Below are 13,045 nucleotides of genomic sequence, written 5' to 3'. Positions count from 1 at the left end.
TCTAGTTCATATCATGTCTGAGCAATATGGAAAAAATCTTTTAGACTCCCAAATGTGTAGGGGGACAAATGCAAAGTTTGAAGTCAAGACACTGTTCTAATAAAGAAGTCATAATGAAACTATTGCTGTATTATGTCATACAAGGAGACGTGCCAAGTTGCACATCTTTCAAGGTTGTGTCATACAGACCAAACAAACTAATTCAGATGAAGAGCACTTACTCTTGCAGCAACCTAGACTCCTATATTCTTAAATACATAAAAACATCATCCCATTATCCGGTTTAACCAGAGCTTTCGCTGACAAATGATCTAGAAGTATGGCTACAGTAAATTGCAATTTTTATCATGTATTTTTTAATGCATGACATGATCAAACTGCTAAAAAATTAAGACATATGCTAGCCTACAGAAAATTTTATTAAAAAATACAAAATTATAATTTTATTATATCATAAATTATACTGGGATTGGTCGAGAGTCTGGGTGGGGGGGGGGGGGGGGGGTCCCAGAGTCTGTAAAGTTTGACACGCCTTCTTTGCGGCCAATCAGCAACAAGAATCTCAGTGACGTAAAACTACTCAAATTACTAGTGTGAAGTGGGTGGAATTAATAGTGACATCACTTTGCATCATCATTGTACCGGATAGCGCAAGTCCAAGAAAGAGTTTGAGAAACTTGAAGAACATGAGCTCGCACCCAAAGTGACTTACAATCAGTTCAGCTCACATTCAACACACTTAAGAAGTTTAAGACACCCCAAGCTGACAGAAGACGATGATCGCCTCTCATTTACTGGCATACTACTTCACTGAGCTCCATCATGACCACGTCCAGAAAGTAAGTAGCCTACAGTAGCCGGCTCGCGCTAAAAGCCGGCTTATCGTCATCTCGCTTTGTATATTGACTTAATGTTAATCAGGCCGATGGATGAGTGAAGATGATTATCGGTCAGTTACAATGTTGGTTTGTTTGTTTTTATTGTAAGTCGTTTACATCCTTTCGCATCCACACGTGTGTGTGTGTGACAGCGAGGTCAGTTTTACATCACTTGACACAAGATACTATCACGATCCTACTTATAACAGACTTTGAGATCCTTAGTTTATTGAATATTCCGTTAGGCCTAACGTTATATTGATGTCCTATTCTAAATTTCCCCCACATCGTGTATTTCCCCTTACCGCATGAGTCCCGTGCGTCAGTCGCAAAACGTCAGTTTCCGCATTTTTGAAGTATGAAGAGTAACAAGTTAACGTTACGTAGTTTGGGAGTTGGGAGCTGCTCCATACCAATAATAACATTAGATGATATTCGTGTCCATAATATACTAGGCTATATTTTTAGTATATACATAACCGTATGTCTGCCAGTTTGAAATAATGGTCTATAAAAACAATGATAATAAAGGTAAAAATGATATTGGATAAACTAGCTGGGCGAGTTTTTGTGGCGCTTCCTGCCACGACGTACCTTTAACTGAGCGAGTGTTGCTCTGGTAACCTGAGACTCGAGCGCCCTGCTAGTCACGTGTGTCATCACTCATCACCTCCTGGGCGCTCGACTTCATTATGACAAAAGCAAGCAGTGACTTCTGTGACCTCTGACAAGTACTTGCATTGCCACACTTAAAAAAAGAATAAGAACTGTGATTAAGTTAATTTGATGTGATGTCCTTCTCCCTACTCGTCAGAGCAACTCAGGAATTGACAAGATGTTTTCTTACCAAGATATTTATATTTTATGCACTCCAATGCCTTCATATTCATTGTGATATACGCCAAAGCTTAATCTGTGTTTGTTCACACATTAGCAGATTGCAGTTGACAGCCCTTTTTTATATAGGCTACGTAGACTGTTTGATTGTAAACAAGACTATCAACTGCATTCCTTTATTGAACTAACTGACTCACCTTTGTTTGGTTAACTAGTGCTGCGTGAATTAAACTGCACTGGATGAATAGTTGTCTGCCAAGTCAGCTATTACCCTCAGTGTCTTATACGTTATCAACAAATGGCCAAATGAATGGGATCATTGTACAAACAACAAACTGTATGAAATTAATATACTGTGGTTAAAAGTTGCATTTCTATTTTCAATTGTCCCTGGGATCAGATGATATTCACAATGTCGAATAGAACATTCCAGAATCAAACACAAATTCTTAATACCAAATGAAGAACCACTGCTATGTTCCTCATGCCAGAGTAGAGTAGGCTATCTCTTAAACATATTAAACTCACAAATATCTTATTAGTAGATAGGGATGGGACGGTAAGAAAATTTCATATCACGATTATAGTGACCAAAAAGATCACGATTATCAATATTATCACGGTTTTGTTAAAATGAGATAGAAATGTTCAAAAAGAACTGATACACACTGAAAACATTTCAACAAGTTAATAATAAATCACTTACTCTCTCTCACTCACACACACACACACACACACACACACACACACACACACACACACACACACACACACACACACACACACACACACACACACACACACACACACACACACACACACACACACACACACACACACACACACACACACACACACACACACACACACCCTTTAAATGAACAAAATATGTTGGTTGGGCCAGGGTGACTAAACAGCAACGATCAATAGCAACGCAAACACAGCGCACATCCATGTCTCGGACCACCGCGGGCGCGATCTCTAGTTTCATTATGTGTAGCTATGTCTTGCGTCTTTGGATTGTATTGAAAATGAAATAAGAGTAATTTAGAATTAATACTGCTATAATATTGTTGTAGTGATCATATTGTCTTGACGATTGTTTTGTATACTGTAACTTACATAATGAGTTTATAAACCGGTAAGATTTAAAAACATTAACGGTAATCTTCACAATTCAATTTTTCATGTCCCTGAAATTATTTCTGTGGTAAAAATAAATTAAAAAGCTGTGTAATAAGTTTACTATGAACAAATACAATACATTATCCCTTAAATGTCACCCGTAATAATTTGAACATTTTCGTTCGTCTTAATTGGCTCAAAGCCACTTGCTGTAAAACTTTTCTTCTCGGAAGCTATGCGTTAATTACAAGTTAGATAATGAAATATTTAATCTCTAATCAATATTTTTTGTCCAATTATTTGCCGAAGTAGTTTTGGTATTGAGGTAAAAGTTAACTTGCCTTGCATTCGCTAGATAACAGTGGGTGGTTGTCACTAAGATGACTTAGCAGATGTGAGGTGTTTCCTTCCCCCTTTTGCAGCGACTTTCCTCTTGCAAGATCTGCAGACAGCTGGGTACCCATCCTCGATTAAATTGCACTCAGGACTCTTGTAAATAGCCAAAATACGACCACACCTCAGATTTTGTCCTCTTGGATGGCTGAAAAATCTCCCGAGCGCTGTCACTGCCTTCCGCCATGTCTTCTCGTGCAAAAAACAACAACGTTGCATGCTCGCGCGGCATCGCGCCTAGACTGATTCTGGCTGGACAGGATTTACTGCGAGTTTTCAAAATCACGATAATCAAACTCGGTTTTAGTGATAATTAAATTTTAAACGATAATACTAACCGTCAGGAGATGTTATCATGGTTTATCGTGAAACCGGTAATCGTCCCATCCCTATTAGTAGAGACATCTATCATGAATAAATCAAATATGTTTTGATAAATTATTCTTAGAAATATCATCAAATCAGCATTATAGCTTTCCAGAGTTATTGGTCTATATGAAAAATTATAATATTTTCATTGCATTTACGAGCACTGCAATCACACTCACATCATACATAAGACAACACACATCAGTTTAACACAGAAATAATGAAGACTTAGTTACTTTTTTGTCCATCCTTCTTTGAATTTTTCGTTCTACATTATTGTCTTCGGTGTATCAGATCAGTAATTCAGCGTGTCATCGCATTCATAATCAGATGTACCGTAGGATCAGTATCCTTATCTGAACATGTCATATATTTAATTTGAAGAAGACATGATGAAATATGCCTATGTGTGCATTGCATACACAGTGCTGGTTCATGTTTGGAGCACTAGGAATGAAATATGTCTATAAAAACTTGAAACATGCTTGCTCTGGTCCAGTTATGACTTATGATCCGCATTGCGAGTTTTGTTAAGGACTGTCTGAAGGACAACAACACAAAGCTGAACAGGCAGAGGTGAACGAAAAGTGCTGAGACTGTCTTTTGTTGACATTTGAATTATCTGCTGTAATGTGGTCTCATATGGCACATTGATTGGATTAAAAGAGTTAATTCCTATGAATAATGCAGAGAAAAGCTCAAAAATTGATGACAAGACGCTCTCCAGACACCGCACCACTCTGAATTTACGCATATACCGCAATTTTTGTGACTTTCGTTCAACTTTGCTTTTCAAATGATACATTTTTACTCTATGATGGTTAAAGTTTGCAATTAATCCGAGAATCACGTGCGTTACGAACAGGGCTTGACATTAACTTTTTTGCTCACTAGCCAATGTGGCTAGTGGTTTTCCAAAGTTACTAGCCACACAGCATTTTTACTAGCCACATTTTTGTTGTTGTGAAATTACCTGATTAAAGTTGACTATGGCGTGCTAAAATTTACTTGAACTAGATTTACAACCCTTTTAAATCTAAAACCACTGTACACACGCAAATCAAGACTAGGTATAACAATACAGGTCATTATCATTAGCTCTGATAAGGTTGTGTGTAAAGCTCCTTTAAAGCTCCTATAAAACCATGTATTAAGATGAAGACATAGCTTCTTATTGCATAATAAAAGTGGTGCATGGATGTAGAAGATTAATAAAAAATATAAAAAACTAAACAAAAAACCTTTAGCATTAGAAACACTGTCTGTTTAAATATCAGAATCAGAATTACTTTATTGAGCCCCGATGGGAAATTCTTTGTTACAAGTTGCGTTTTCTGTGTCTTTGCACACCAGAAACGTGTCTGACTGGTGTCTGCTGGTAACGTACATGGAGGGCTATCTCGGGATTCGGGCGTTGCAGCATAGACGGCAAAATAGGCTATAAGAATATTTCGTTCTGTATTGACAGGTGCAATATTTGATTTTTTTTTAATTATATCTGCATTTGCCAAAACCTATGGACTTTCAAACATAAAAATGCCATTTATTAATATGTGTTCGTGTCAACATGACATATTTTCCTATTCTATTTAGCCTGGAAACGCTTCCAACAGGCTTGCGTGTCGCGTGAGAAATAGGCGTCGGTTTTTTTTCTAGCATGCACGCGTTTTCGGCGCGGCTCGAGACGCGCGTCACGCAGGCAGTGTGCAAGTTCTAACCTGTTAACATGGGAGCCGAAATAAAAACGGACACACCACGCAGCTGAGACGCGCACGCCACGCAGCCAGTGCGCTTCAGATGCCTTTTGAAAAGACTACAATTATTCAACCCGCCAAAGTGGCTAGTTGAAGTGACTGTGTTACCCGCCACGAGCAAAATCCACCCGCATTTGGCGGGTTGGCGGGTGTTAATGTCAAGCCCTGGTTACGAACCATGGTCCCTGGTCCGTGCACTGTAAAAAATGATCGTGATTTCAACGGTGAAAGACTGTAAAAATAGACTGTAAAAAATATGCTATAGTGCAAAACTGTTAATTGGTTAATAGAAAGTTTCCTTACTATATACGGTAAATAACTGTGATAGATCTAATGGTACATTTAATGCAGGGTTCTCAAGTTTGATCAAAAGCTTGGAGTGAGATCACATGCGGTTAGGGGAGGAGCCTTAATGGAGCCCCGCCCCCTCCCATCCCCGCCCCCAATTTGACCCATTGTTCATAATAACCAGCACAAATTGAAATTATAGCAGTTGGTAAATCTGATAAATGACAAAGCAATTCATCACATCAAATATAGGCCTACTCTTTAATGTTATATTTCAAAATTACAAATAACAAATTGTTTCAAACAGTTTGGAAAAACAAATCTTTTTGCATTTTTCCGTGACATCTTTGAAAAATACAAATGCAATAGCAATGATTAGGCTATGATTAGTATGTTTTGACAGGATATAAAATATTACCCAGGGCACTCTGCTTTAATACACGTAGCCTTAATGTAACTAGAAAGACTATTAATACAGTATAATTTAAAATAAAATTAAGAAATACATCTTAATTCCTTCCCATAACATTTCCCTTAGTTTCAGATAACTAGCCAAACTGAGTCAAAGCTTCTGGCCTGGTTGCAAAGTAGTTGTAGAGTTTTTGACTGCATCAATAATGTATATGAGGGGCTATATATTAAATGTTCTAGCCTAAAAATGTTAGGCGAGCTTTCTTCCAACTTACATTCTCCATGACGACGTGTGTTCGCGCGATGTTGCGGTGGCCGAGAATATGTCCGTCAACTTCCGTACGTGTGTTCGCGGACTTCACGCATCTATGTTGCCTAGTAACAACGCAATCTGGCCGAGATACAGACGCGCTGGCGGCAGGAAACTTCACTTTGTGTGCCTGCGCCTCGTATACAACGTTATGTATAAAGCTTGCAGGACAACTTGGTTGGCATTGCCTTTTCAGCGTGAGAAATACACTGTGTGGCGTGTGAGCGTGTGAACTGGTTGAATTGCGTGTGTCTCACGGCCAATGCGTGAGACTTGAGAACCCTGTTTAATGTAATTTTACTGTAAAATACTGTTAGATTTACAGTTTTTGGAAGTGAAAAAGGAAAAATTCATTGTATAATTTACAGTGAAAAAACTAGGGCTGCACGATTTGGGGAAAATGTCATATTGCGATTAATGAGGTCAATATTGCGATTGCGATATGCGATTGCGATATAATAAACAAATGGTTTCATGAGTCAACTTGCTTGGTTCTAAAGTAAAATGCACACACAGATTAGTGATCATTCTGTGTATTAATGTGTATTTCTCAACTCAAACTAGCAACAACAACTAAATGATTGATAACACCTATAATGATCAATAAACCATTGATGTCTGGATAAAAATGACGACACCCCCCACATTTTAAACGTTAATTATAGCCATCCAACATTACAGTGATTCCATCAATACAATTGAAAGCTATCAACTTTTAAAATATTTATTAGGCTTAAAAAATAATAATAACAGCTTTTAAATTAAATGAACTTCAAACAATCCTCACATAAACCCATAATAAATGCCATATTTATACTGTGCCCTTCCTGTCTTAAAGTAACAACAGGTAGTTTTTTGCTCTCGGGCTCCCCCTACAGTTGGGAAACAGTATTGTCCTCTACTACTGTCGTAAACTCTGTCATCCTACATGCACATGCAATTGTTGACAACCAGGATAGCCCTGAACACTGTAGGAGGAGGTCACATGCAGGCGTTCTGCTTGCGTCGCGTGTGAAATGTCTTCATCCCAGGTACAGTGGCATATATTTCAGCATGTCATATGAATATAATTTCATGGGTTTTATTTTTTTTTCTAACGACAAATGATCGCGATGCTCACGTTTACAAGCCAGCGTCATTATAGTAGCCTAGTCTATTGGTTACCGTTTTACTGGATCTATATGATACTTCAATGCAATGTTTGAGTGGTTGATAATAACCATATATCGTCAATATTATAATATCAAGTTACCATAAATGAATCTGCAAATTTTACAAATCGATTTGCATTATAGCTTGAGGCAAGACAATTAAACAAATATCACAGACATGTTAGGTATCCTAAAATATGATTTTATTAATAATCTTCCTCCTTTCTTTGTACATGTTGAGTAGACTACACTTTTTAGGTCAAACATTTGCTATTTGCATTTCATCGATTGCAAAGTTCAAATCAGAACGAGAATACTAGCGATAGCTAACCATCAAAAACTAGAATATCGTTTACTAGCTACCAGATTGATAATTCGCTACTACTCTAGCGAATTAGAGAGGTTAGAGAGAGGCATTCTTTTTTCGATGGGGGGTTCGATGCTCCCTGCACACGCAAGGTCTCTCGCTCGCTTTCTCTCTCTGCCGTCCGCGCGCGTTGGAGCACAGTCTCTGTCTCGCGTGCGCGCTCGCTCTAGATTCCGGGAGATTTGAACTAATTTGCGGTATAACTTGTCGATCACGAGTGGCTCAACAGGTAGATCTATAGATAAACTCATCTTTCAGGGATTTGACCGACCGGGTTGACAATTTAGCGTGAGAAACCGGGGGTGTGGCGTACGTGTGAGCGTGTGAAACCAATCAAATGCGGGTGTCTCACGGCCAATGCGTGAGAGTTGGCAGCTCTGCAATGTTGATCCTCGTTCTGCCTTTAACGCGATCACTTTCTCTTTTTGCTTTGCTCCGATAAAACCTTTGCTTTCTTGTTTTTCTGTGCTGCTTCGGCCATCACTATAACATTTGGCTCGCAAGTCCGATTTTAAGGAAGTGGGGGTGGTGGTGGAAGTGACGTATATGCCGTAAAGCAGTCGAATTTTGTAGTTCTCTTTGTTCGCCGGTTACTACCCGAAACCCGAAGTTTAAAAGTACGATTAAAAACGCTACAGACCCCGTCAGGCTATGGCAGACGTGTCATTCAACCTATTGTAAGTCGATGTACCATCACAAGAGACTTGGAAATATATTATGAAGGTTGAAAAGTTACCTGTTGTTACTTTAACAGGTAGGATTGAGGATTTATATACAGATTTATATAGGCTACAGAAATTGAATAAAGTTATCAAACAGTCTGCGCTGCATGAATTATAAATTATATATATATAGACTAATCCTTATTAAACCCACAAAACTTCTTTAGTCAAGAGCAGAGTAATTTTCTGTTCCCTTTGTTCTTTGATTAACTTTACTGACGGAACGCTTTATTCGCTGCTGGCCCTTTAAGAGCAGCCGTTGCCGAGACGCGGATCTTATGGCGCTTTTCCATTAGCTGCTACCAGTACCAGCTCGCCTCGACTCGACTCGCTTTTCGCTCCGTTTTCCATTGCAGAAAGTACCGCCACAAATAGTACCCGGTCGTCATAGCGACGCATTTCGTTCCTCGTTGCCCCATCAAGCTCTCGCTGGATCCTCTCTTCGGCAACCAAACAAAGGAATGTCTGCACCTCCTCGTTTGAGCACGGCGTATTCTTCCGAGTTGCCATAATAATAGTAGTAAGTTTAGTAACTATCTCTGGCCAAACTATTTAAAAATGGCGGGGTTATTCTGGATACTCCATCTGGCGCGTGCAATGATGACGCAGATTCTCTGTGACCAATCAGCAGTCGGCATTGTTTTCACGTCACATTTTAGTATCGGCTTAGCTCGCCTCAGCTCGCTTGGAACCTCGCCGGAGGTGGTACGAAAAAAAGTACCCGAAAGCAGGTACAGGTACAACTTTTACACAGTGGAAAACCAAACAAAGGCGAGTCGAGTCGAGCCGAGCCGAGCCAAGGCGAGCTGGTACTGTGTAGTGGAAAAGCGCCATTACACGCGCCTCATTCTCTCACAAGCACAACTCTTTTTGTCCATCATTAGACTGCTCTTATGTTATGAAGATAATCGACAAAACGACATTTTGGCATAATTGTGTGTGTTATTGTTCGTTCAAGCTCGAAAGAGAACTGTATTCTGGCACGCGGTCTGTGCATGCGCATTATACTGGCGCGCGTTTTTCTGAGTCACAATCAGGACATTCACAGGCAGCGCGCTCTCTTTTGACTTATTGTCGTGCAAAATGGTTTTAAGGCATTTGCACGAATAAGAGCGGGATCATGTAACACTAGTCAAAGGATGACAAAAAAGAAGAGATGCTGTGTTCATATACAATCGCTGCATTTTGCGTTATATAATCGCATAGGTTTGACATCGCGATTGCGATTCGATTAATCGTGCAGCACTAGAAAAAACGTAAATTGGCATTCCCACAATTTCCTGCGTGACACTTCACATTTGATGTATTTTTGTTGAAATAACTGTTTCTTCATAGTTTTCTTAGTTTTTTTCTAATCAGTTATGTACATTAGGGTTTTATGTTACATGTAATGTTGTTAAATTAGTGTATTGCATTTTTTAAATGTCATGTGTGTTACCATGATGGTGTTTAATGTTTGTGCGAATGACACTGTGCAGCTTCAACATACAGTAATAGTATTAACTTTCTTGTGGAAGAACTGCTTGAGCCTTGATTGATCATGTGACTCCCATCACTGTTGTGATTGGTGGTTTTCAGTGTATTACAATGGTACAAAACAGATATTAATACTTCAATATGTCGGAAAATTAATATTATTGCAGATAATGAAATACGGTTTATTACTGTAAATTTTTAGTTAAGTCTGTAAAACCAATAACGTTGCTATCGTATTTTTAACGGTAAAGTTCTGGCAACCACAGCTGCCGGTATTTTACCGTAAAAATTATGTTTTATTTTTTACAGTGTACAGATCAACAACAATACTTGACATCTCACATCCTGAGATGTGAGTTCTGCAGAACTTTATTCTGTTATTCTTTATTCTAGTAGTTCTACAATTTGAAGAATGTTTCAACTGCTTTTGTCTATACAATGAAATTCAGTGGGGCTCGAACAACACTGGACCTCATTTACATTCATTGTACGGACAAAAAAAAAAAAGACAAAAAAAAAGAATTCCATTATGAAGGCTGGGATACAGTCATTGTAACATTCTTTCTATTTTCTTGTGGTGGAGCAAGAAATGTACACATCAGTCCTTGGGCGGTCCAGATTACGAAATGTCTAAAATTACCCTGAATCATCCTATTACAATTATAATTTCATAAAAAGAATACCCTTGGGACTGTTTGGTAAAAGTCATTCAATATTGGCTTGGAAAAGTAAAGTTTAGTTGACAAAAGGTTTAATGAAATGAAACTCACTCGTTTTTAAGTTTCGAAATGCTGTTCGAGGCCAATGTGGTTTCCATTACACGAAGAGTAGATGTTAAAACTTCATGCTGATTTGTACTCGGCTTTCGCCATGGGAGTAATTTCACATGGGAGTAATGTGAATAAGAGCCCTGTCTAAGGTTGAGCTTTAAAAGAACTTGTATAAGCAAATGTGGTTTAAGCTCTTCTGATTTATGTTGCAACATCTTGTCTTTGTTGTATTTGTGGAGCTGTCTGTACATGAATGCAGTCAAAATTTCATTATGATTCAGATTCCTTTTAATGCCTTTAATGCATTGCACGCACTCGGACCTTTTTCATATCCTCACGTAATTACACACTTGTCTTGCGTTCAAGTGTTCTGAAACGTCTTGTGCAAATTATCAGAGTTTCCGGCCTCTTAAGGGTTCGCTTTTCTTCTGTATTGAAAATAGCCTACATTCTGAAACTCATTAAAGTGTCCTTGCATGCGTTGGAGTCAAAAGCAGGTGAAATTGGTGGTGTTGAAATTGGCATGTAATTGGAAAGGTGTTCAGTTCAGCCCCAAATAGAAATGGCCCCAGGGCAAGACATGAATTGAAATAATTACCCTTTTTAACTTTATTGTAGACCTATTGAACAGTGTTCTTAACTTATGCTACAGTAGGGTGAAATAACCCGGAATATTTTTTTAACGTGACTTTTTTTCTGACAAAAAGTGTCAACTACATACTGAATACAACCGATGCAGCTTAAACCTCACACCTCTGATATCTGATGTATGTCAGTATTTTATTTGCACTGAAAGGCTTTAAAAAAACTTAAAAAACTTTTTATTGTTGTTGTAAAGATAAATGAATATTATTAATTTTATATTAATATTATTTATATCATTCCATTGAGTGTAATGATCAAGATATATTTTTCACTAAATAAGCACAACGAAGTATATTTCATCATTTTTAAGAATCTGCTCTTCAAATGTCATCGAAATGAATCATTGAATCAGAGTTTTAAATTGATTTTTTTAAAGCAGATTTGAGTTGATTCACAGAAATGAATCAAACGTAACAACTGCAATGCTGTGTTTGCTCTTGAAGTTTAAACCAGGATATAATAGCGTCTATCTCTGTCTTAACGCGATAATTATAAACTCGTTTATCATAGCACTGTGTACTGTTACATCCAGTATGTCATGGACAGGACCTTGAGACCAGCCTGGGCTTAGAAAAGTTTGATTCCATAATGCAGATTGTATGTGTGTGTGACTTTATATACACTCACCGGCCACTTTATTAGGTACACCTGTCCAACTGCTCGTTAACACTTAATTTCTAAGCAGCCAATCACATGGCGGCAACTCAGTGCATTTAGGCATGTAGACATGGTCAAGACAATCTCCTGCAGTTCAAACCGAGCATCAGTATGGGGAAGAAAGGTGATTTGAGTGACTTTGAACGTGGCATGATTGTTGGTGCCAGAAGGGCTGGTCTGAGTATTTCAGAAACTGCTAATCTACTGGGATTTTCACGCACAACCATCTCTAGGGTTTACAGAGAATGGTCCGAAAAAGAAAAAACATCCAGTGAGCGGCAGTTCTGTGGGCGGAAATGCCTTGTTGATGCCAGAGGTCAGAGGAGAATGGCCAGACTGGTTCGAGCTGATAGAAGGGCAACAGTGACTGAAATAACCACTCGTTACAACCGAGGTATGCAGCAAAGCATTTGTGAAGCCACAACACGCACAACCTTGAGGCGGATGGGCTACAACAGCAGAAGACTCCACCGGGTACCACTCATCTCCACTACAAATAGGAAAAAGAGGCTACAATTTGCAAGAGCTCACCAAAATTGAACAGTTGAAGACTGGAAAAATGTTGCCTGGTCTGATGAGTCTCGATTTCTGTTGAGACATTCAGATGTTAGAGTCAGAATTTGGCGTAAACAGAATGAGAACATGGAACCATCATGCCTTGTTACCACTGTGCAGGCTGGTGGTGGTGGTGTAATGGTGTGGGGGATGTTTTCCTGGCACACTTTAGGCCCCTTAGTGCCAATTGGGCATCGTTTAAATGCCACGGCCTACCTGAGCATTGTTTCTGACCATGTCCATCCCTTTATGGCCACCATGTACCCATCCTCTGATGGCTACTTCCACCATGTCACAAAGCTCTAATCATTTCAAATTGGTTTCTTGAACATGACAA

The 13,045-nt window shown here is 38.8% G+C and overlaps 1 protein-coding gene across 2 annotated transcripts in view; it reads left to right on the top strand.

Moving 5' to 3' along the window:
- The first annotated feature begins 622 nt into the window (after window positions 1-622).
- Window positions 623-13,045, top strand: part of hk2 (hexokinase 2) — a 79,757-nt gene continuing 67,334 nt past the window's right edge. For both annotated transcript variants that reach the window (XR_008807437.1, XM_056254695.1), the window contains exon 1: window positions 623-839. Coding sequence is in view for 1 of the 2 variants with exons in the window: in XM_056254695.1 (XP_056110670.1) it covers window positions 777-839 (63 nt within the window). In the remaining variant the exon portion in view is untranslated. The remainder of the gene's footprint in view (window positions 840-13,045) is intronic.

The sequence above is a fragment of the Rhinichthys klamathensis genome, unplaced genomic scaffold (genome assembly GCF_029890125.1).
Source record: "Rhinichthys klamathensis goyatoka isolate OS25496 unplaced genomic scaffold, OSU_Roscu_1.1 h1tg000114l_1, whole genome shotgun sequence".
Lineage (NCBI taxonomy): Eukaryota > Metazoa > Chordata > Actinopteri > Cypriniformes > Leuciscidae > Rhinichthys > Rhinichthys klamathensis.
The sequence above is the reverse complement of the archived record's forward strand: the minus strand, read 5'-3'. Positions and strand labels throughout refer to the sequence as shown.